Genomic DNA, 22955 nt, shown 5'->3' on the forward strand with positions numbered 1-22955 from the left:
TTTGCAAGCCCTCCATGTAAGAGGAATTGAGACAAGGAGGAGTGTACAGAAAGCTGGAAAGCAAGAAGAAATGCAGTGTTGACACCAGGCTCCAGCTCTGGTCCAAAGCCTTGTGGGCAGGAAAGAATTGAGTCCATTCTTCAAGCTCTTCTCTTACCCAAATGCCATCCAGACATCACTCTGACTCCAATGACTGCCACAGGACTCTTCCTTCCAGCAAGGAAACTGAAACTCCTGATCCCAGTCACCACCTGCCCAGCCTGGGGAGGAGGCTTCTGTCTGGGAATTAACTTAGAGTCATGCAATTGGCAGTGACCTCCAAGGGCTTTTCCACCTTCCATGGTCCTAAAGATCTTAGGAAGAAGTTGATCCATATGAGGGTGGTGAGAGCCTGGCACAGGCTGCCCAGGGAGGTGGTGGAAGCCTCCTGCCTGGAGGTGTCTGCAGCCAGGCTGGAGGTGGCTGTGAGCAACCTGCTGTGGTGTGAGGTGTCCCTGCCCATGGCAGGGGGTTGGAGCTGGCTGATCCTTGAGCTCCCTTCCAGCCCTGGCAGCTCTGTGATTCTGAGGTTCTATGTTGCCTGTGGTTATGAAGAGCTCCAATTCTCCACATCTCTTTTTTTCTGAGGAATCCTAAGGAGAAGTCCTTACCTTAACCTGCATTTATATACACCTGCAAAGTGCCATGAGTAGCAAAAGGCTGGAAGTAAAAATAGATAGATAGATAGATAGATAGATAGATAGATAGATAGATAAAAGAACCCTTAATAGAATCATAGAATCAGAGAATTGAATTGCCAGGGCTGGAAGGGACCTCCAGGCTCAGCCAGTTCCAACCCCCTGCCATGGGCAGGGACACCTCACACCACAGCAGGTTGCTCATGGGGAACAACTTCTTCCTCACAGCCAATCTCAATCTCCCCACTTCTAGTTCTGCTCCATCCCCCCCAGTCCTACCCCTCCCTGACACCCTCACAAGTCCCTCCCCAGCTTTCTTGCAGCCCCCTGCAGCTCCTGGAAGGCCACAAGGAGGTCTCCTGGGAGCCTTCTCCTCTCCAGCCTGCACAACCCCAACTCCCTCAGTCTGTCCTCACAGCAGAGCAGCTTCAGCCCTCTGCTCCTCCTCCTGGCCCTTCTCTGGACACCTTCCAGCACCTCCAGAGCCTTCCTGGCACAGAGGCTCCAGAGCTGGCCCCAGAGCTGCAGCTGTGGTCTCAGCAGAGTGGAGCAGAGGGGCAGAATCCCCTCCCTGCCCTGCTGGCCACACTTCTCCTGCTGCAGCCCAGGCTCTGCTTGGCTCTCTGGGCTGCAAGTGCTCACTGCTGGCTCCTGCTGAGCTTCTCCTCCCCCAGCACCCCCAGCTCCTTTTCTGCAGGGCTGCTCTCCAGCCAGTCCCTGCCCAGCCTGTGTCAGTGCCTGGGATTGCCCTGCCCCAGCTGCAGGACCTTGCCCTTGGTCTTGTTGAACCTCCTGAGGTTGTCCTGGGCTCAGCTCTGCAGCCTGCCCAGGTCCCTCTGGATGGATCCTTCCCTCCCTCTGCCTGCTGCACCACACACTTGGTCTGCTCAGCACACTTGCTGAGGGTGCCCAAGGCAATGTGCTGCTCTTGGCAGTGAAGAGATCTCCTCTCCAAAATATTTACTTAGCCCTCAAGAGCAAAACTGCTCTGCAAGGAATAAGGAAAGCAGAGCAGCTGTGCTCAGTGCTTTGCTTAGCTGAGTCAAACACCAGTCCAAAGCAGCAGCAGACACTTTCCTGCAGCTGGCTTGGATGCTGGTGGCACTGCTGAGGATGGAGTTAACTCCTAGCAGATGGCAGGGGAATGACCTCACTTTCAAGGAAACTGAGAACTGGCCAAGCAAGGGCCCTGACTTCCAGAGAGCCTCTCACTGCTGCCCTGCTGAAACCACCTGGCAGAGAGGTACAGAAACAGAGACCTCAGAGATCATCCACTCCAGCCCACGACCCACTTCAGGCTCAATCCTAAGCCCTGTCCCTAAGTGCCAGGACCACAGGCAGCCTAAGCACCTCCAGGGGTGGGAAGCCCACCGCTGCCCTTGGGCAGACTGCTCCAGTGCCTGAGAGCCCTCTCAGCAGTGCAGCACTTTATGCTACACACAAACCTGAAAGGCTCCCACCAGCCTTTCATTAGCAGGAGGAAATTCTTCTGTGAAAGGGATCTCAAACCCTGGAGCAGGCTCCCCGGGGAGTGGCTGAGCCCCTGGAGGTGCTCAAAAGCCACTTTGTGCTTGGCACTCTCCAGCACAAGGTCACAAACCTCAACTCTGACATTTTCCCTGGCTGCATTTTCAGTGTAGTCTTACAACTCACAATGAAACCTCCTTTCTTGTTTCCAAGAGCTGCAGACCTGGGAGAGTCTAAGAGCTCCTGTGGATTGCTCAGGAAAGGGCAGCTCAAGCATGGTGAAAAGGGGAAAGGGTCAGCAGGAGACACATTTGGCTTCTGAAAAAGCTTCTGAGTGAGGTTATTCCAGCTAGGAAAATGCCTTAGCCATCAAAAGCAGCTGAGAGCTGAAAAGGTTTCTGTAGTGGAGAGCACAGACTTGATACAGGGAGGTGAGGCACTGGAACAGCTTGCCCGGGGAGGGTGTGGATGTCCCCTCCCTGATGGTCAAGGTCAAGCTGGACAAGGCCTGGGGAGGAGAGGCTGAGAGCCCTGGGGCTGTGCAGTCTGCAGAGGAGAAGGCTGAGAGGGATCTGCTCAATGGCTATCAATAGCTGAGGGCTGGGGGGCAGGAGGCAGGGGACAGGCTCTGCTCAGCTGCACCCTGGGATACGACAAGGAGCAAAGGATGGAAACTGCAGCCCAGGAGGTTGCAGCTCAGCAGGAGGAGGAACTTCTTTACTCACTACCAATACAGTGTGGATGAAAAGCTGGGCAGGAGCAGGCAGTGTGAGCCTGCAGCACAGAAGGCCAAGGGCAGCCTGGGCTGCACCCAAAGCAGCTCTGCCAGCAGAGCCAGAGAGGGGATTCTGCCCCTTGGCTCTGCTGAGACCTCCCCTGCAGGGCTGGGTGCAGCTCTGCAGCCCTCAGCACAGCAAGGACCTGGAGCTGATGGAGAGGCTGCAGAGGAGGCCAGGAGAATGCTGAGGGGCTTGGAGCAGCTCTGCTGCCAGGCCAGGCTGAGGGAGCTGGGGGTGTGCAGCCTGGAGAAGAGAAGGCTGCAGGCAGAGCTCAGAGCAGCCTGCCAGGAGCTGAAGGGGCTGCAAGAAGGCTGCAGAGAGACTGTTGGCAAAGGCCTGCAGGGCCAGCAGCAGGGCCAATTGCTTCAGAGCAGAGCAGAGCAGCTTGAGCTTGGAGGTGAGGAAGAAGTTGTGCAGCAGGAGGGTGGTGGAAGCCTGGCCCAGGTTGCCCAGGGAGGTGGTTGAGGCTCCCTGCCTGGAGCTGCTGAAGGGGAGCTGGAGAGGGCTGTGGGCAAGCTGCTGGAGTTGGGGCTGTCCCTGCTGAGTGCAGAGGCCTTGGGCTGAGCTCTGCAGCTCCCTCCCAGCCCATGCTGTGATTCTGTGACAGAAGCCACATCAATATCAAAATCTGAACTCAACTGTTTCAGAGCTAATGGAAAACCCTTTCTGAAGGCTCCTCTCTCCAGGGCAGGTAATGAACAACTTCTCAACTCCTTTGATACATTACCAGGATGATGGTGAATAAGAGAATTCTCTGCATGCTAAGCATAACACTTCACAACCAGAGCTGAAGCCACAGTCAATCCTGGCCATGCAAGAGGGCTGCCATTCCCAGCCCCACTGCCTTTGGAGCCTTAATGTATCCCAGATTTAGCTGTTTGCATTGGCCCTTGGTGCTCAGCTGTGTAACCAGCTCTGAACCTGAATGTCAACATAGAGAGAGAAAGGCTTTGCAGCCCCCTAACACTGCCCTGGCACTGAAATACAGGGGAGGGAGAGGTTCAGCAATCAGCCTTTGCTTTCTGAAAGGTGTCACTGGAGTTGTGTTGAGCTGAATGCTAACAGGGTATTGCCACAGGCACTGAGAACAGCCCCAGGGAGCAGCAGAGGTTGGGGACTGAGCTGCTGGGGAGCAGGGAAGGGGAAAAGGAGCTGGGGGTGCTGGGGGGTGGGAGGTTGACCAGGAGCCAGCAATGAGCTCTGGGGGCCAAGAAGGCCAATGGCAGCCTGGGGGGGATCAGCAGGGCTGTGGTCAGGAGGTCAGAGAGGTTCTCCTGCCCCTCTGCTCTGCCCTGCTGAGGCCACAGCTGGAATCTTGTGTCCAGCTCTGGGCCCCTCAGGTCAGGAAGGAGCTCAGAGAGGTGCTGGATAGAGTCCATGGCAGAGGCACAGAGATGCTGCAGGCAGTGGAAGCTCTTCCTTAGGAGCAGAGGCTGAGGGAGCTGAGGGCTCTGGAGCTTGGCTTGGAGGAGCCTGAGAGGTGAGCTCCTGGCTGGGGCTAAAGCTGTGCAGGGGCAGTGGCCAGAGGCTGGAGCCAGGCTCTGCTGGGGGCTGCCCAATGGCAGCAGAAGGGGCAGGGGTGGAAGCTGAGGCAGAGGAAGTGCCATGGGAAGAGGAGGAAGAATTTGTTGGCTGTGAGGGTGAGAGAAGCCTGGCAGAGGCTGCCCAGGGGGGCTGTGGAGTCTCCCTGTGTGGAGCTCTTGCAAGGCCAGCTGGATGTGTTGCTGTGTGAGCTGCTGTGGGTGACCCTGCTGGGGCAGGGGGCTTGGGCTGGCTGAGCTCTGCAGCTCCCTGCCAGCCCCTAACATTCTTTCATTATTTTTGTGATTGGGATGCAGATTGGTAAAGGAAAGCATCAGTCAGTTAGCAAGCTGAGGAAAGAGCCTGCAATGACCAAAGATTCTCTGCTCTGCAGACCATTTATGACCTTTTAACTCAAAGCATATATAAATATATGAATTTAAAACATATATAAATTGATAACTGTGTCAAGATATAAGTATACAAACCAAACATATCTATGAAACACATGTTCAGCAGGCTGACTTTGTGGACAGTAGCTGCAGTCCTACCTTATCCTCACAGCTTCTCCTCATTAGCTCTTGACAGCTGTCTGTCTTAAGCTGTATAGGATCTCACTTGCACATCTGCCTCTCCTATTTACATTGGACCCTTTATTGATGAGCTGGAGGAGGGCATTGACTCCATCAGCAGTAAGTTTGCAGCTGACACCAAGCTGGGGGCAGGAGTTGAGCTGTTAGAGGGTAGCAGAGCTCTGCAGAGGGACCTTGCCAGGCTGGGCAGGTGGGCAGAGCCCAATGGGATGGCACTGAACAAGTCCAAGTGCTGGGTGCTGCACTTTGGCCACAGCAACCCCAGGCAGTGTCACAGGCTGGGGTCAGAGTGGCTGAGAGCAGCCAGGCAGAGAGGGACCTGGGGGGACTGGTTGACAGCAGCTGAACATGAGCCTGCAGTGTGCCCAGGGGGCCAAGAAGGCCAAGGGCATCCTGGCCTGCATCAGGAACAGTGTGGCCAGCAGGAGCAGGGAGCTCATTCTGCCCTGTGCTCAGCACTGGTTAGGCCACACCTGGAGTTCTGTGTCCAGCTCTGGGCTCCTCAGTTCAAGAAGGACATTGAGAGACTTGAAGGTGTCCAGAGAAGGGCAACAAAGCTGGGGAGGGGTCTGGGGCACAGCCCTGTGAGGAGAGGCTGAGGGAGCTGGGGTTGCTTAGCCTGGAGAAGAGGAGGCTCAGGGGAAACCTTCTTGCTCTCTGCAACTCCCTGAAGGGAGGTTGTAGCCGGGGGGGGGTTGGTCTCTTCTCCCAGGCAGGCAGCACCAGAACAAGAGGACACAGTCTCAAGCTGTGCCAGGGGAGGTTCAGGCTGGAGGTGAGGAGAAAGTTCTTCACCGAGAGCGTGATTGCCCATTGGGATGTGCTGCCCAGGGAGGTGGTGGAGTCACCATCCCTGGAGGTGTTCAGGAGGGGATGGGCTGTGGCACTTGGAGCTCAGTGCCCCCCATCCATGCTGGCTCTACAGGCAGTGCTAAGCTTCATCAGTGAGAGCCTCAATTTAGCATGGAGTTAATTTGCTTTACCTTGGAGTTCATTTAACTCTCTAGTTATAATTCAGACTCTCCTCAGGCATTTCCTAGCCTTGGCCTCCCCCAGGCACAGGTTGCTTTGCCCTTTCCTCTCAGAGTTGTGACTCATGCAGCACTTTTCTTTTGCCAGAACTTTTGCTGAACTTCTCAACTTTGCCCTGGATGAACTCAGCAGGTTTCATTTTAGTTTTTCTGGCCACTCACTTTTTCCAGTCAGGCTCTCAAGAACCTGTCTGCCTCTTCTCCATCCTGCCAATTCAAATAGACTTTAAAAGCATCTCAGGAGTCTGCTTGCTTGTTTCTAGAGATGGCCCCAAACTCCTCACTGCTAGCAGGACACTGGAAGGTTCTTTTCTCTCTGATACTCATCATGTTTGGCAGACTTCTTTTCTCTGCTGAATAGGTTTGAAATTAACAGCACCACAGAGCAGCAGAGGCTGGGAGGGAGCTGCAGAGAGCATCCAGTGCAGCCCCTGCCAGAGCAGCAGCACCCAGGGCAGGCCACACAGCAATGCAGCCAGGGGGGGTTGGAAAGGCTCCAGAGCAGGAGACTCCACAACCTCTCTGGGCAGCCTGCTCCAGGCCTCCCTCACCCCAAAGAAGTTTCTCCTCCTGGGCAGCTGAAACCTTCTCTGCTCAAGTTTGTCTCCAGTGCTCCTTGGCTTCTTGCTGGGCAGCACCCACAAGAGCTTGGCCCCCTCCCCTTGACCCCCAGCCCTCAGCTCTTGAGAGACATTGAGCAGATCCCTCTCAGCCTTCTCCTCTCCAGGCTAAACAGCCCCAGGGCTCTCAGGCTCTCTTCCCAGGGGAGATGCTCAAGTCCCCTAAGCATCCTCCTGCCTCTGTCTTGGCCTCTCCCCAGCAGCTCTCTGTCTCTCTTCAGCTGGGGAGCCCCAAACTGGACCCAGGATTGCAGCTGTGCTCTCAGCAGGGCAGAGCAGAGCAGAGGGGGAGCAGAACCTCCCCAGCCCTGCTGGCCACACTTCTCTTGCTGCCCCCCAGGCTCCCCTTGGCTCTCTTGGCCCCCAGGGCACATTGCTGTCTCATGCAGAACTTGCTGCCCCCCAGCACCCCAAGGTCTTTCTCCATGGAGCTGCTCTCCAGCAGCCTCTACCCTGTCCTGGTGCCTGCTGCTGTTCCTCCCCAGATGCAGGACCCTGCTCCTGTCCTTGTTGAACTCCCTGAGGTTTGCTGCAGGCAGCTCCCAGCCTGTCCAGCTCTGCTTGGATGCCAGCACAGCCTGAGGGCTGTCAGCCACCACCCCAGCTCTGTATCCTCAGGCACTTGCTGAGGATGCTCTCAATGCCCTCAAGCCAGGTCACTGATAAAGCAGTTCATTCCTGCTTTCCCTTTCAGGGAGGGGAAGAAGGAAGGCAGGCAAAGCTCTCTCTCCCCTGGCAGAGTTCTTTCCTGTTGTTTGGTGGTTGGTTGACAACCTGGGCATGTCCCCAGGCCTGTGTGACAGAGCCCAGCTGCTTCATGATGCTGCTCCCTGCCTTGCAGAGAGCTGCAGCAGCAGCAGCAGTAATCTCTGTCCCCCTGCCACATCCCAGCTCTCAGTGGCTGCCTTCCACACCACTGGCACTGACACTTGGCTGGCTGCACAGCTGCCCCCAGCCCCTGCACTGCCAGTCCCTGCCACCAGGCTCTCTTTCTCCTTTCCCTCTTTCTCCTTCTCCTTCCCCTGGGTTTTTTCCAGCAGAGCTTTTCCTGGTCAGATGAGAGCTCTCCAGCAGATCCTTTTCCCACTTGGACATTTGCTGCCTCCTGCCTTGTCATTGGAATAACTACAGGCAGTGCCATTGCCTTGCAGGAAAATCCCAGAGAGCTTAAATATGGAATGAAGAAAGATAAAGGATGGGAGGAGGGGGGAGGAGGGGGGAGAAAGTGATAATAGTATTCAATATATAATCACAGGATGTCAGGGGCTGGAAGGGACCTCTGGAGAGCTCCCAGTCCAAGCCCCCTGCCAGAGCAGGAGCAGAGAACCCAGCACAGGGCACACAGAACACATCCAGACAGGGCTGGGAAGGCTCCAGAGCAGGAGACTCCACAACCTCTCTGGGCAGCCTGCTCCAGGGCTCTGGGAGCCTCCCAGGGCAGAAGTTCCTCCTCCTGCTGAGCTGCAACCTCCTGGGCTGCAGTTTCCATCCACTGCTCCTTGTCCTATCCCAGGGTGCAGCTGAGCAGAGCCTGTCCCCTGCCTCCTGCCCCCCAGCCCTCAGCTCTTGAGAGCCATTGATCAGATCCCTCTCAGCCTTCTCCTCTGCAGACTGCACAGCCCCAGGGCTCTCAGCCTCTCCTCCCCAGGCAGTGCTGCAGTCCCTTCAGCAGCCTTGGAGCCTCCCTTGGGCTCTCTCCAGCAGATCCCTGTCCCTCCTGAGCTGGGAGCCCAGAGCTGGATGCAATATTGCAGGTGAGGTCTGAGCAGGGCAGAGCAGAGGGGGAGCAGAACCTCCCTGGCTCTGCTGGCCACCACATGGATTCTGAAGCACAGAGGGAAGACACTTTGCTGCCAATCCCTTTAAGGAGCAGCTGGCAAAGCTCTGTGCAAAGAGCAATGTCGTGAGAACATAAATATGTGTAGGATCATCATTTTCCTATCACCCTTCCCTTACCCAGCTTTTGATTGGAGAGGCTCAGCCTCCCCCAGCAGCATCTTGCTGACAAATGGCATTAAGATTTTTTTATGTTTGTTTGGTTTTTTCTGCTAAAGAAGGGCTGAGGCTCATGGGGCACAGTGGTTGTCATTTGCCCTGCCCTGGGTACTGCTGCAGATGAAAGATTCATTTCTAGGTAGGAAGGAAGGAAAATTTCAGCAGGGCTCTGCAGCTGGGCTGGGACAATCCTCACTGGCAACAGAGGCTGGGGGAGGAGGGGAGAGAAAGAGCCCTGAGGAAAAGGCCTTGGGGGTGCTGGGGGGGCAGAAGCTGGGCAGGAGCAGGCAGTGTGAGCCTGCAGCACAGAAGGCCAAGGGCAGCCTGGGCTGCACCCAAAGCAGCTCTGCCAGCAGAGCCAGAGAGGGGATTCTGCCCCTTGGCTCTGCTGAGACCTCCCCTGCAGGGCTGGGTGCAGCTCTGCAGCCCTCAGCACAGCAAGGACCTGGAGCTGATGGAGAGGCTGCAGAGGAGGCCAGGAGAATGCTGAGGGGCTTGGAGCAGCTCTGCTGCCAGGCCAGGCTGAGGGAGCTGGGGCTGTGCAGCCTGGAGAAGAGAAGGCTGCAGGCAGAGCTCAGAGCAGCCTGCCAGGAGCTGAAGGGGCTGCAAGAAGGCTGCAGAGAGACTGTTGGCAAAGGCCTGCAGGGCCAGCAGCAGGGCCAAGGGCTGCAGAGCAGAGCAGAGCAGCTTGAGCTTGGAGGTGAGGAAGAAGTTGTGCAGCAGGAGGGTGGTGGAAGCCTGGCCCAGGTTGCCCAGGGAGGTGGTTGAGGCTCCCTGCCTGGAGCTGTTGAAGGGGAGGCTGGAGAGGGCTGTGGGCAAGCTGCTGGAGTTGGGGCTGTCCCTGCTGGGTGTGGGGAGGTGAGACTGGATGAGCTTTGGAGGTCCCTACTAGCCTGGAGCTTCCTCTTCTCCAGGCTGAACACCCCCAGCTCCCTCAGCCTGTCCTCAAAATCCAAGGCTGGCTTTGTGGTGTGTGAAATGCTTTGTGTATGGGTTAGATGTGTGCTGCACATGATGCCTGTAGCATTGTGTTCCTTGTGCATGGCTGGGATCAAGGCTGCACTCAACACATGGGATTAAAGAGTCCTGCAATGACAGCACGAAATTCCAGAAAGATTTATGGTGCTTCCTGCACTTCCTTGCACTCAGTGACAGCTCTGAGTTGCAGAAGGAGAGATTTTGGCTACCATTAGGGATTGAGCACATCTCACAGGATGTCAGAGGTTGGAAGGAACCCAAAGAGTTCATCCAGTCCAAGCCCCTGCCAGAGCAGGAGCAGAGAACCCAGCACAGGGCACACAGAACACATCCAGACAGGGCTGGGAAGGCTCCAGAGCAGGAGACTCCACAACCTCTCTGGGCAGCCTGCTCCAGGGCTCTGGGAGCCTCCCAGGGCAGAAGTTCCTCCTCCTGCTGAGCTGCAACCTCCTGGGCTGCAGTTTCCATCCACTGCTCCTTGTCCTATCCCAGGGTGCAGCTGAGCAGAGCCTGTCCCCTGCCTCCTGCCCCCCAGCCCTCAGCTCTTGATAGCCATTGATCAGATCCCTCTCAGCCTTCTCCTCTGCAGACTGCACAGCCCCAGGGCTCTCAGCCTCTCCTCCCCAGGCAGTGCTGCAGTCCCTTCAGCATCCTTGCAGCCTCCCTTGGGCTCTCTCCAGCAGATCCCTGTCCCTCCTGAGCTGGGCAGCCCAGGGCTGGCTGCAATATTCCAGGGGAGGTCTGAGCAGGGCAGAGCAGAGGGGGAGCAGAACCTCCCTGGCTCTGCTGGCCACACTCCCCTGAATGCAGCCCATGAATGCACCCAGATCTGAGGAGAGACTTTAGAGGAGCTGCTGCTAACCCTTGAGCACCCAGGCTTTTAAATCCTGTGCAGTGTCAAACTTGGAGGATGTGCTGAGAGCCATCTGTGGAAGTCCCTCTCTGTGCTGCCTTCTGGACCCAAAGCTGAGCTCCTTATGGTAATTTAAGGCAGGCCAGGGAAGGGCTCTGGCAGTGCTCTGCAAGCAGGAGGTGCAGCTGGTGGCCATGCAGCAGGCCTGTGTCTGTCAGGGAGTGCCTGACTCTTTGAAATGCTTGGCATAAGGAATCATTCCCATCTGCTGGAGAAGGAACTTCCTCAGGCACACAGGCCAGCTGCAGCCCAAACAGATTCAGCTCAGCTGGATGTGTGAGCTGCAGAGCCACTCATGCCCAGCAGCAAAGCCTGCAGCCACAGCAGCCTGCAGCTCTCTGCCTTGTGAAGATTCCCAGGGACTTTGCTTGGGAAGTTCCTGAGGCTTCAGCATCTCTCCTGCGAAGGAAGACAGAGAGAGCCCTGGGGCTGTTCAGTCTGGAGAGGAGAAGCCTGAGGGGGATCTGATCAATGGCTATCAGTAGCTGAGGGCTGGGGGGCAGGAGGAAGGTGCCAGGCTCATTTTGGTGGTGCCCAGTGATAGGACAAGGAACAAGAGGGACAAGCTAGAACACAAAAGGTTCCACATCACCATTCCAGGAAGGATCTGGAGGGGCTGGAAGGTGTCCAGAGAAGGGCCACGAGGAGGAGCAGAGACACCCTCACAAGTCCCTCCCCAGCTTTCCTGGAGCACCCTGCAGATCCTGGAAGGCCACAATGAGGTCTCCTGGGAGTCTTCTCCTCTCCAGCCTGCACAACCCCAACTCCCTCAGTCTGTCCTCACAGCAGAGCAGCTCCAGCCCTCTGCTCCTCCTCTATTCTGCTCCTCTACTCTGTCCTCTCACTTTAGTGGAGGGGTTTAGCATCCCTCTGCCCTCATGGAGGGGTTTAGCATCCCTCTGCCCTCATGGAGGGGTTTAGCATCTCTCCTGCCCAGTCACTGCAGTGCAGGGAAGGGGCTGGCTGCAAGCTCTCAGCGTGGTCTCATTTCTAATCAAAGCTTTTCTTGCACCCAGGTTACAAAACCTTCTCTCTCATGGCTTGACCTCTGAGGTGAGAATCATCAGGACCAACATTTTTGATGAGTGGTTTCTGCCAGTTTTCTCCTTTGAGCCAGAGGCAGCCTTCAGCTGAGCCCTCTGGGGCCCTGCTCACAAACCTTGAGCCAACAAGGGCCAAGCCTCAGGTTGGGAACAAATTCTGAGCTTCCTTTCTAGCCACATCCCACAGGAAACCTTTCGCATGGCTTTCCTCACAATGCAGCAAGGAAATTTAGCTTGTTGGTTTGAATTGGTCACACTAAGTGTTGGGTAAGAGGTTGGACTTGATGATCTCTGAGGTCTTTTCCAGCCTGGCTGATTCTCTTCTCTTCTCTTCTCTTCTCTTCTCTTCTCTTCTCTTCCTCTTCTCTTCTCTTCTCTTCTCTTCTCCTTCTCTTCTCTTCTCTTCTCTTCTCTTCTCTTCTCTCTTCTCTTCTCTTCTCTTCTCTTCTCTTCTCTTCTCTTCTCTTCTCTTCTCTTCTCTTCTCTTCTCTTCTCTTCTCTTCTCTTCTTCTCTTCTCTTCTCTTCTCTTCTCTTCTCTTCTCTTCTCTTCTCTTCTCTTCTCTTCTCTTCTCTTCTCTTCTCTTCTCTCTTTCTCTTCTCTTCTCTTCTCTTCTCTTCTCTTCTCTTCTCTTCTCTTTCTCTTCTCTTCTCTTCTCTTCTCTTCTATTCTCTTCTCTTCTCTTCTCTTCTCTTCTCTTCTCTCTTCTCTTCTCTTCTCTTCCTCTTCTCTTCTCTTCTCTTCTCTTCTCTTCTCTTCTCTTCTCTTTTCTCTTCTCTTCTCTTCTCTTCTCTTCTCTTCTCTTCTCTTCTCTTCTCTTCTCTTCTCTTCTCTTCTCTTCTCTTCTCTTCTCTCTTCTCTTCTCTTCTCTTCTCTTCTCTTCTCTTCTCTTCTCTTCTCTTTCTCTTCTCTTCTCTTCTCTTCTCTTCTCTTCTCTTCTCTTCTCTTCTCTTCTCTTCTCTTCTCTCTTCTCTTTTCTCTTCTCTTCTCTTCTCCTCTCTTCTCTCCTCTCCTCTCCTCTCCTCTCCTCTCCTCTCCTCTCCTCTCCTCTCCTCTCCTCTCCTCTCCTCTCCTCTCCTCTTCTCTCCGAACCTCTCCTCTCCGAACCTCTCCTCTCCGAACCTCTCCTCTCCTCTCCTCTCCTCTCCTCTCCTCTCCTCTCCTCTCCTCTCTCTCCTCTCCTCTCCTCTCCTCTCCTCTCCTCTCCTCTCCTCTCCTCTCCTCTCCTCTCTCCTCTCCTCTCCTCTCTCTCCTCTCCTCTCCTCTCCTCTCCTCTCCTCTCTCTCCTCTCCTCTCCTCTCCTCTCCTCTCCTCTCCTCTCCTCTCCTCCTCTCCTCTCCTCTCCTCTCCTCTCCTCTCCTCTCCTCTCCTCTCCTCTCCTCTCCTCTCCTCTCCTCTCCTCCTCCTCTCCTCTCCCTCAGCCAATCTCAATCTCCCCACTTCTAGTTCTGCTCCATCCCCCCCAGTCCTATCCCTCCCTCACACCCTCACAAGTCCCTCCCCAGCTTTCTTGCAGCCCCCTGCAGATCCTGGAAGGCCACAAGGAGGTCTCCTGGGAGCCTTCTCCTCTCCAGCCTGCACAACCCCAACTCCCTCAGGCTGTGCTCACAGCAGAGCAGCTCCAGCCCTCTGCTCCTCCTCCTGGCCCTTCTCTGGACACCTTCCAGCACCTCCAGATCCTTCCTGGCACAGAGGCTCCAGAGCTGGCCCCAGAGCTCCAGCTGTGGTCTCAGCAGAGTGGAGCAGAGGGGCAGAATCCCCTCCCTGCCCTGCTGGCCACACTTCTCTTGCTGCAGCCCAGGCTCTGCTTGGCTCTCTGGGCTGCAAGTGCTCACTGCTGGCTCCTGCTGAGCTTCTCCTCCCCCAGCACCCCCCAGCTCCTTTTCTGCAGGGCTGCTCTCCAGCCAGTCCCTGCCCAGCCTGTGTCAGTGCCTGGGATTGCCCTGCCCCAGCTGCAGGACCTTGCCCTTGGTCTTGCTGAGCCTCATGAGGTTGGCTTGGGCACAGTGTCAGCACACCACCGAGATGCAGCTCCCTGTGACTCCGGAGTGAGGCACCAGGCCCAGCCAAAAGCCTTTCTGAAATACCATTCCTGCAGACTGCACTCTCTGTTCATTCTTCTGAAGAACACTTAAGTCTTGGTGCTTTCAAACAAATGGATTGTCCAGGGCACTCCTGCAAAAGCAATTCAGGCTGAGCTGAAAATATGCACCACAGACATGGTACAAGAGCTCCAGCCTGCAGGAGCAAGCCACAAATTTTCCTCTCTGACAAGCTGAACTTTCTCTTTTTTTCCCTTTTTTTTTTCACTGTCTGGCCCAATTAATTTGTGCTCCTTTGCTGGGAGCTGGCAGCACTGCACCTCTCTGCATTCCATAACCTCTGATGTGTTCAAACCACAAGTGCAAATCTGCCAGGGGCTGGCTCCTCGGGGGCGACAGGACACAATGGCTTCTGCTGCATTGATTCTTGCTCTGCCTTGAGCTCTTGCTCTGCCTTCTCTTTCTCATCCTTGTGTGTCTCATCCTTGTCTTTCTCTGCCCTGTGCTTCTCTTCCTTGGCTTTCTCTGCCTTGTGAGTCTCTGCCTTGTGAGTCTCATCCTTGTGTGTCTCTGCCTTGTGTATCTCTGCCTTGTGTCTCTCTGCCTTGTGTCTCCCTGCCTTGTGTCTCCCTGCCTTGTGAGTCTCTGCCTTGTGTTTTGCATCCTTGTGTCTCTCTGCCTTGTGTGTCTCATCCTTGTGTGTCTCTGCCTTGTGTGTCTCTGCCTTGTGTCTCTCTGCCTTGTGTCTCCCTGCCTTGTGAGTCTCTGCCTTGTGAGTCTCATCCTTGTGAGTCTCTGCCTTGTGAGTCTCTGCCTTGTGTGTCTCTGCCTTGTGTGTCTCATCCTTGTGAGTCTCTGCCTTGTGTGTCTCTGCCTTGTGTGTCTCTGCCTTGTGAGTCTCTGCCTTGTGTGTCTCTGCCTTGTGTGTCTCATCCTTGTGTGTCTCTGCCTTGTGAGTCTCTGCCTTGTGTGTCTCATCCTTGTGTGTCTCTGCCTTGTGAGTCTCTGCCTTGTGTGTCTCTGCCTTGTGTGTCTCTGCCTTGTGTGTCTCTGCCTTGTGTGTCTCATCCTTGTGAGTCTCTGCCTTGTGTGTCTCTGCCTTGTGAGTCTCTGCCTTGTGAGTCTCTGCCTTGTGAGTCTCTGCCTTGTGTGTCTCTGCCTTGTGTGTCTCTGCCTTGTGAGTCTCTGCCTTGTGTGTCTCTGCCTTGTGTGTCTGTGCCTTGTGTGTCTCTGCCTTGTGTGTCTCTGCCTTGTGAGTCTCATCCTTGTGAGTCTCTGCCTTGTGAGTCTCTGCCTTGTGAGTCTCATCCTTGTGAGTCTCTGCCTTGTGAGTCTCTGCCTTGTGAGTCTCTGCCTTGTGTGTCTCTGCCTTGTGTGTCTCTGCCTTGTGTGTCTCTGCCTTGTGAGTCTCTGCCTTGTGTGTCTCTGCCTTGTGAGTCTCTGCCTTGTGAGTCTCATCCTTGTGAGTCTCATCCTTATGTGTCTCTGCCTTGTGTGTCTCTGCCTTGTGTGTCTCTGCCTTGTGTCTCTCTGCCTTGTGTGTCTCTGCCTTGTGTGTCTCTGCCTTGTGAGTCTCATCCTTGTGAGTCTCTGCCTTGTGAGTCTCTGCCTTGTGAGTCTCTGCCTTGTGTGTCTCTGCCTTGTGTGTCTCTGCCTTGTGTGTCTCTGCCTTGTGTGTCTCTGCCTTGTGTGTCTCTGCCTTGTGAGTCTCTGCCTTGTGTGTCTCTGCCTTGTGAGTCTCTGCCTTGTGAGTCTCATCCTTGTGAGTCTCATCCTTATGTGTCTCTGCCTTGTGTGTCTCTGCCTTGTGTGTCTCTGCCTTGTGTGTCTCTGCCTTGTGTGTCTCTGCCTTGTGTGTCTCTGCCTTGTGTGTCTCATCCTTGTGTGTCTCTGCCTTGTGTGTCTCTGCCTTGTGAGTCTCTGCCTTGTGTGTCTCTGCCTTGTGTGTCTCTGCCTTGTGTGTCTCATCCTTGTGTCTCTCTGCCTTGTGTGTCTCTGCCTTGTGTGTCTCTGCCTTGTGTGTCTCATCCTTATGTGTCTCTGCCTTGTGTGTCTCTGCCTTGTGTGTCTCATCCTTGTGTGTCTCTGCCTTGTGTGTCTCATCCTTATGTGTCTCTGCCTTGTGTGTCTCATCCTTGTGTGTCTCTGCCTTGTGTGTCTCTGCCTTGTGTGTCTCTGCCTTGTGTTTTGCATCCTTGTGTGTCTCTGCCTTGTGTCTCTCTGCCTTGTGACTCTCATCCTTGTGTGTCTCTGCCTTGTGAGTCTCTGCCTTGTGTTTTGCATCCTTGTGTTTCTCTGCCTGAGGTTTCTCTGTCTTGTGTGGCTCTGCCTTGAGTTCATGTGCTTTGGGTTTCTCATCCTTGGGTTTCTCTGCCTGGTGTTTCTCTGCCTTGTGTCTCTCTGCCTTGGGCTGTTTCTCTGGTTTGTATTTCTCTGCCTTGTGTTCCTTTGCCTTCAGTTTCTCTGCCTTGTGTATCTCTGCCCTGAGTTTCTCATCCTTGGGTTTCTCTGCCTTGCGCTGCCCTTCCATGGGTTGTTTCTCTGCCTTGTGTGTCTCAGCCTCGGATGGCTTCTCTGCTTTGTATTTCTCTTCCTTGTGTATCTCTGCCTTGTGTTTCTCACTATTGGGTTTCCCTGCCTTGGGTTTCTCTGCCATGTTCTTGCTTTTAAGACAGAAACTGGGTTCTGATAAGCTTAGCTCCCTTTGGTTTTGATGAAGAATTGTGTTTGAAGCAGTTTTAAAATACAGTCTATCATGGATGTGGATATAGAGGTTCTGCTGCCCCTCTGCTCTGCTCTGCCCTGCTGAGAGCACAGCTGCAAGCCTGGGTCCAGTTTGGGGCTCCCCAGCTGAAGAGAGACAGAGAGCTGCTGGGGAGAGCCCAAGGCAGAGGCAGGAGGATGCTTAGGGGCCTTGAGCATCTCCCCTGGGAAGAGAGCCTGAGAGCCCTGGGGCTGTTTAGCCTGGAGAGGAGAAGGCTGAGAGGGATCTGCTCAATGTCTCTCAAGAGCTGAGGGGTGGGGGTCAAGGGGAGGGGGCCAAGCTCTTGTGGGTGCTGCACAGCAAGAAGCCAAGGAGCACTGGAGACAAACTTGAGCAGAGAAGGTTTCAGCTGCCCAGGAGGAGAAAGTTCTTTGGGGTGAGGGTGAGGGAGGCCTGGAGCAGGCTGCCCAGAGAGGTTGTGGAGTCTCCTGCTCTGGAGCCTTTCCAACCCCCCCTGGCTGCATTGCTGTGTGGCCTGCCCTGGGTGCTGCTGCTCTGGCAGGGGCTGCACTGGATGCTCTCTGCAGCTCCCTCCCAGCCTCTGATGTTCTGTGATTTATGTGATGGGTATTTAATTGTTTCTGGATTTCACAACACCACAAAGCTGTCCCCAGAAGGATAAGCAGCAAAAATCAGTTTCCCAAAGTGGCCTAATGTTTAAACCAAAAACGAATGTGTTGAATATGTGCAGAACTGAAATGACCTCAGGAGCTACAACTGATTTGTTCCTTGGTTGTGGGAGAGGACAAGGGGCAGAAGTGTCTGAGGGCTCTCTGTGTCCTGGATCACCTTACAGACCATGTCCTCTTGAGGCTGAGGTCTTTTTTCCCTGTCCTCAGTTCTCCTTTCTTGAGCTTCTCCTCAAAACATTCCGGTTGAATTGTGCTTCCCTGCAGTGTTCTTGCTCCCAGAGCCACAGAGCTGCCTCTCAGGGCTATCATCTCACAGAAATAATGACTGTTATTAAGGAGGAGGCATTGGGTTTCCTCTTCTATTTATAAACCCCTCCACTTTGAATCACTGAGCCTTGTTCTTAGGTAATGCTGTGCAGAGGATGCCTGCTGAGCATCTTTTGGGGCCAGTGCTATTAATTCCCTTTTTCTCCTGGCTTTTCATTCCTGTTGAATGCAGAATACAGAATGAACCAGGTTGGAAAAGCCCTTTGAGATCATCCAGTCCAACCTCTCACCCAGCACCATCTGATCAACTCAACCATGGCACCAAGGGCCTCATCCAGGCTCTTCCTAAACACCTCCAGGGATGGGGACTCCATCACCTCCCTGGGCAGCACATCCCAATGGCAAGAACATCAAACAGATTCAGGCTGAGGGAGCTGGGGGTGAACAGTCTGGAGAAGAGGAGGCTCAGGGGGGACCTTATCACATTCTGCAGCCACCTGAAGGGAAGGTGCAGTAAGGTGGGGGTCAGACTCTGCTCCCAGGCAGCTTGTGCCAAGAGGAGAGGGCATGGCCTGAAGCTGTGCCAGGGGAGGGTTGGGTTGGAGGATAGGATAGGATAGGATAGGATAGGATAGGATAGGATAGGATAGGATAGGATAGGATAGGATAGGATAGGGTAGGATAGGGTAGGGTAGGGTAGGGTAGGGTAGGGTAGAGCAGGTTGGAAAAGACCTCAGAGCTCATCCAGTCCAACCTGTCACCCAGCACCATCTGATCAACTGAACCATGGCACCAAGTGCCTCATCCAGGCTCTTCCTAAACACCTCCAGGGATGGGGACCCCACCACCCCCCTGGGCAGCACATCCCAATGGCCAATCTCTCTTGATGGGAAAAATTTCCTCCTGACCTCCAGCCTGAACTTCCCCTGGCACAGCTTGAGACTGTGTCCTCTTGTTCTGATGCTGGTTGCCTGGGAGAAGAGACCAACCTCTGCCTGGCTCCAACCTCCCTTCAGGGAGTTGCAGAGAGCAAGAAGGTCTCCCCTGAGCCTCCTCTTCTCCAGGCTAAGCAACCCCAGCTCCCTCAGCCTCTCCTCCCAGGGCTGTGCTCCAGACCCCTCCCCAGCTTTGTTGCCCTTCTCCTTTGAGGAATCACTTCCTGCTGGAGAGAGGAATTAGGCTCTGGGATGGATGCCCAGGGAGGTGGTGGAGTCTCTGTGCCTGGAGGTGTTTAAGGCAGGACTGGATGTGGCCCTTGGTGCCATGGTGTGGTTGGTGTGGTGGTGCTGGGTCACAGGCTGGGCTGGATGAGCTCAGAGGTCTGCTCCAGCCCCAGGGGCTCTGTGATTATTGTCCACAGCTTATTTGAAGGAAAAAAAACCAAGACAAACCCTGGCTGAGCTTCTCTGTTTGTCAAACAATGACATTGTTTTGCCAACCTGTCAATTCCTCAGCAGGCCACAAATTAGCAGGGTCCTAAACCTCCTCCCTGATCAGCTGGGCAAGCACTGCCTCCTTCATGTGTGATGAATTCAATGTGGCTTCCTAGCTGACAGCCTTCTTGCAGCAGGCAGTTTTCACCAGAGCAGCTCCCATTCTGTCTGGAGCTGTGAGGGGCAAAAAGGAAAACACACAGCACAGACACTGAAGTGCCCTCAGCAGCCTCAGGCTTGCTTCCTTTGGGAGAGAGAAATAGGTTTAAGTTTTCTCCTAGTTTTCAACCAATTTTTAGTGTTAATGTTGAGCTAAATACAAAACTGGGGGAGAGAGGAGAGAGGCTGACAGCCCTCAGGCTGTGCTGGCATCCAAGCAGAGCTGGACAGGCTGGGAGCTGCCTGCAGGCAAACCTCAGGGAGTTCAACAAGGACAAGAGCAGGGTCCTGCAGCTGGGGAGGAACAGCAGCAGGCACCAGGACAGGGTAGAGGCTGCCCTGCTGGAGAGCAGCTCCATGGAGAAAGACCTTGGAGTGCTGGGGGGGCAGCAAGTTCTGCAGGGGACAGCAATGTGCCCTGGGGGCCAAGAGAGCCAAGGGGAGCCTGGGGGGCAGCAAGAGAAGTGTGGCCAGCAGGGCTGGGGAGGTTCTGCTCCCCCTCTGCTCTGCTCTGCCCTGCTGAGAGCACAGCTGCAAGCCTGGGTCCAGTGTGGGGCTCCCCAGCTGAAGAGAGACAGAGAGCTGCTGGGGAGAGCCCAAGGCAGAGGCAGAAGGATGCTTAGGGGACTTGAGCATCTCCCCTGGGAAGAGAGCCTGAGAGCCCTGGGGCTGTTTAGCCTGGAGAGGAGAAGGCTGAGAGGGATCTGCTCAATGTCTCTCAAGAGCTGAGGGCTGGGGGTCAAGGGGAGGGGGCCAAGCTCTTGTGGGTGCTGCCCAGCAAGAAGCCAAGGAGCACTGGAGACAAACTTGAGCAGAGAAGGTTTCAGCTGCCCAGGAGGAGAAAGTTCTTTGGGGTGAGGGTGAGGGAGGCCTGGAGCAGGCTGCCCAGAGAGGTTGTGGAGTCTCCTGCTCTGGAGCCTTTCCAACCCCTCCTGGCTGCATTGCTGTGTGCCCTGTGCTGGGGGGATGGACTGGATGTTGTCTGCAGGTCCCTTCCAACCCCTAAGTTCCTCTGCTGCTGTGCCAAAACTCCCCTTTCCTTTCCTCAAAGCCCTCACTGGTGTCACCAAACCTCTCAGATGCACACAAACCAACCTGGTAACATTTGAGTTGGTTTAACCTACTGAGTCCACAGCTTCTCTGGCTCCAGGCCATTGTGTCTGTTGTCATCTCTGCTGGCTCCCCCTCCCCACACCTCTCTACACTAACTTCCTAGGATGAGTTTGAGCAGGTCTGGCTTTACTGTTTCTTGATCCCCAGCTGCTGGACACTATGTTCATTATCATCATTGCCATCATCATCATCACAGCTGGGGACACCTAAGCCTCCTTGTTACAACACACTGTTGGCTTCTAAAACATACAGCACAAAGCAAAAGGCTTAATGCTGTTGCTGAAGAGGATTTTCTTCCTCCTCCTCCTCCTCTTCTTCTTCTTCTTGTTTTTTCTGTAGCTGGGTTTGCCCAAGCCAGTGCCAAGAGGTTCCAAGTCTGTCCAGGTCTTTATGTCTCCAAACATTGCACACACTGGTGCGGCTGTATCTGCCAGCAGACAGAGTCTGAGTTAGCTTGGATAACACTGCCCCGCGGTGGTGTGCAAGGAGAAAGTCCCCAGAAACTCTCTGTCTTGTAGCAAAGACCTGAAAAATCACAGAGCTGCCAGGGCTGGAGGGGACCCCCGAGGCTCAGCCAGCTCCAACCCCCTGCCATGGGCAGGGACACCTCACACCACAGCAGGTTGCTCACAGCCACCTCCAGCCTGGCTGCAAACACCTCCAGGCAGGAGGCTTCCACCACCTCCCTGGGCAGCCTGTGCCAGGCTCTCACCACCCTTCTGGCCAACAACTTCTTCCTCACAGCCAATCTCCATCTCCCCACTTCTAGTTCTGCTCCATCCCCCCCAGTCCTGTCACTCTCTGACACCCTCACAAGTCCCTCCCCAGCTTTCTTGGAGCCCCCTTCAGATCTTGGAAGGCCACAATGAGGTCTCCTGGGATACCTTCTCAATTCTCTCAGCCTGTCCTCATAGCAGAGCAGCTCCAGCCCTCTTCTCATCCTCCATTCCATTCCATTCCATTCCATTCCATTCCATTCCATTCCATTCCATTCCATTCCATTCCATTCCTTTTCTATTCTGTTCTGCTGTGTTCTGTTCTGTTCTGTTCTGTTCTATTCTAGTAGGTCAAATCTCCATGACAACCAAGCACTGGCTGAATCAGATTTAACTAATCACCACTAACTCTGGGTGGCCTTTGTTCCACAGTTTTATCCCTTCGTTTTCTCAGCCTCTGGGGTCTTCAGGAGATGTCTCCTAGTCAAACATGGTTGCAGGTGGCCAAGAAGGCCAAGGTCATCCTGGCCTGCATCAGGAACAGTGTGGCCAGCAGGAGCAGGGAGCTCATCCTGCCCTGTGCTCAGCACTGCTGAGGCCACACCTGGAGTCCTGTGTCCAGATCTGGGCTCCTCAGTTCAAGAAGGACATTGAGAGACTTGAAGGTGTCCAGAGAAGGGCAACAAAGCTGGGGAGGGGTCTGGAGCACAGCCCTGTGGGGAGAGGCTGAGGGAGCTGGGGTTGCTTAGCCTGGAGAAGAGGAGGCTCAGGGGAGACCTTCTTGCTCTCTCCAACTCCCTGAAGGGAGGCTGTAGCCAGGTGGGGGTTGGTCTCTTCTCCCAGGCAGCCAGCACCAGAACAAGAGGACACAGTCTCAAGCTGTGCCAGGGGAGGTTTAGGCTGGATGTGGGGAAGAAATTCTTCCCAGCAAGAGAGATTGGCCATTGGGATGTGCTGCCCAGGGAGGTGGTGGAGTCCCCATCCCTGGAGGTGTTCAGGAAAGGCTTGGCTGTGGCACTTGGAGCCATGGTTTAGTTGATGAGATGGTGTTGGGTGACAGGCTGGACTGGATGATCCCTGAGGTCTTTTCCAACCTGGTTGATGCTTCTGTGATTCTATGCCATGGCCAGCACTAAAGTTGGTATGGTCACACATGGCCCTAGAGCACTCACTGCTCCTGGCCAGCTGCCTGGCAAGCAGCTCACACTTGGCAATGTTGAGCACATCATTGCTAAGCAATCCTCTTGAAGACCTCCAGGCATCAGATTCTCAGCTCAATGACCATCTCTCTCACTTTCTGCCACCCCTTGGGACTGGCCTGGGGGTTTGCTGAGGGTTTGCTTTAGGGGAGAGGGTATTTTTTGCCTGGTCATCCTCACTTTTAAAGGGCAGAATATTGTGCAGCACTTTCTAGCTGCAGGCAGCAAAGAGGATCTCATTGCAGAACCCCTCCTGGGACCCCTGCTCTTCCTGGTGCTTAGCTCCTAGGGCAATCCATGGGAGCAGTGCTGGGACTGCAGAAAGGACCCTGGCAGCAGGGGGTCAGGCTGTGGAGAGGTCTGGTTGCAGTGTTTATTGGGAAAGGAGATTCTCTGCCCCAACCTAAACACTTCTTGGGAAGCTTTGTCCTCTAATGAAGTGCAGCTGCCTGCCCCTCCCAGCCAGCCAGCCCCTTCCCTCCTTGTGACAAGCATCCCAGAATCCCTGTGAGGATCAAGGTCTGCTGGATTAAAAGCTATGCTGTGGATAATGAGCACTAATTGTCCTGGAGGTTTGTGACTTCACTCAATTCACCCAGACCAGCAAAAGCCTCAAACCTGCATTTTTTCCACACAGATTTTCTCTTCGCTGACATTTTTATAAGGATCTTCTTACCTTGAGGTTTCCTTTCTTTCCTTCACAAGAACCACAGCAGCAGCCAGGCTGGGAGAGAGCCCCAGGGTCACCAAGGCCAACCATCAGCCCTGCTCTGCAAGGCTCAGCCCTAAACCACAGCCCCAAGCCCCACAGCCAAACCACCTTCAAACACAGCCAGCCCTGGGCACTCCACCACCTCCCTGCCCAGCACATCCCAAGCCCTGAGCACTCTTGTGCCTAAGCTCCACTCTCAACCTCCCCAGGGGCAGCTTGAGGCTCTGCCCTCTTCTTCTCTCACTAATGCCCTGGGAGCAGAGAGCAGCAGCAGCCTCTGCACAGCCTCCTTGCAGGGAGCT

The 22955-nt window shown here is 54.7% G+C and overlaps 1 protein-coding gene across 1 annotated transcript; it reads right to left on the reverse strand.

The window, feature by feature from the left end:
• Positions 1-14007: 14007 nt before the first annotated feature.
• LOC137454838 (uncharacterized abhydrolase domain-containing protein DDB_G0269086-like) lies at positions 14008-16314 on the reverse strand. Its single transcript, XM_068165188.1, has one exon. It carries the CDS (start codon positions 16312-16314, stop codon positions 14008-14010), a length of 2307 nt encoding a protein of 768 aa, XP_068021289.1.
• Between the last annotated feature and the right edge of the window lie 6641 nt (positions 16315-22955).

This window comes from Melanerpes formicivorus, unplaced genomic scaffold, assembly GCF_026170545.1.
Source record: "Melanerpes formicivorus ecotype bairdi unplaced genomic scaffold, bMelFor1.0.p_v2 SCAF_85, whole genome shotgun sequence".
Taxonomy (NCBI): domain Eukaryota; kingdom Metazoa; phylum Chordata; class Aves; order Piciformes; family Picidae; genus Melanerpes; species Melanerpes formicivorus.

Excerpts from the sequence above, each read along its gene's own strand:
- LOC137454838 (XM_068165188.1), bottom strand. The coding sequence starts at position 16,314 with ATGGCAGAGAAACCCAAGGCAGGGAAACCCAATAGTGAGAAACACAAG.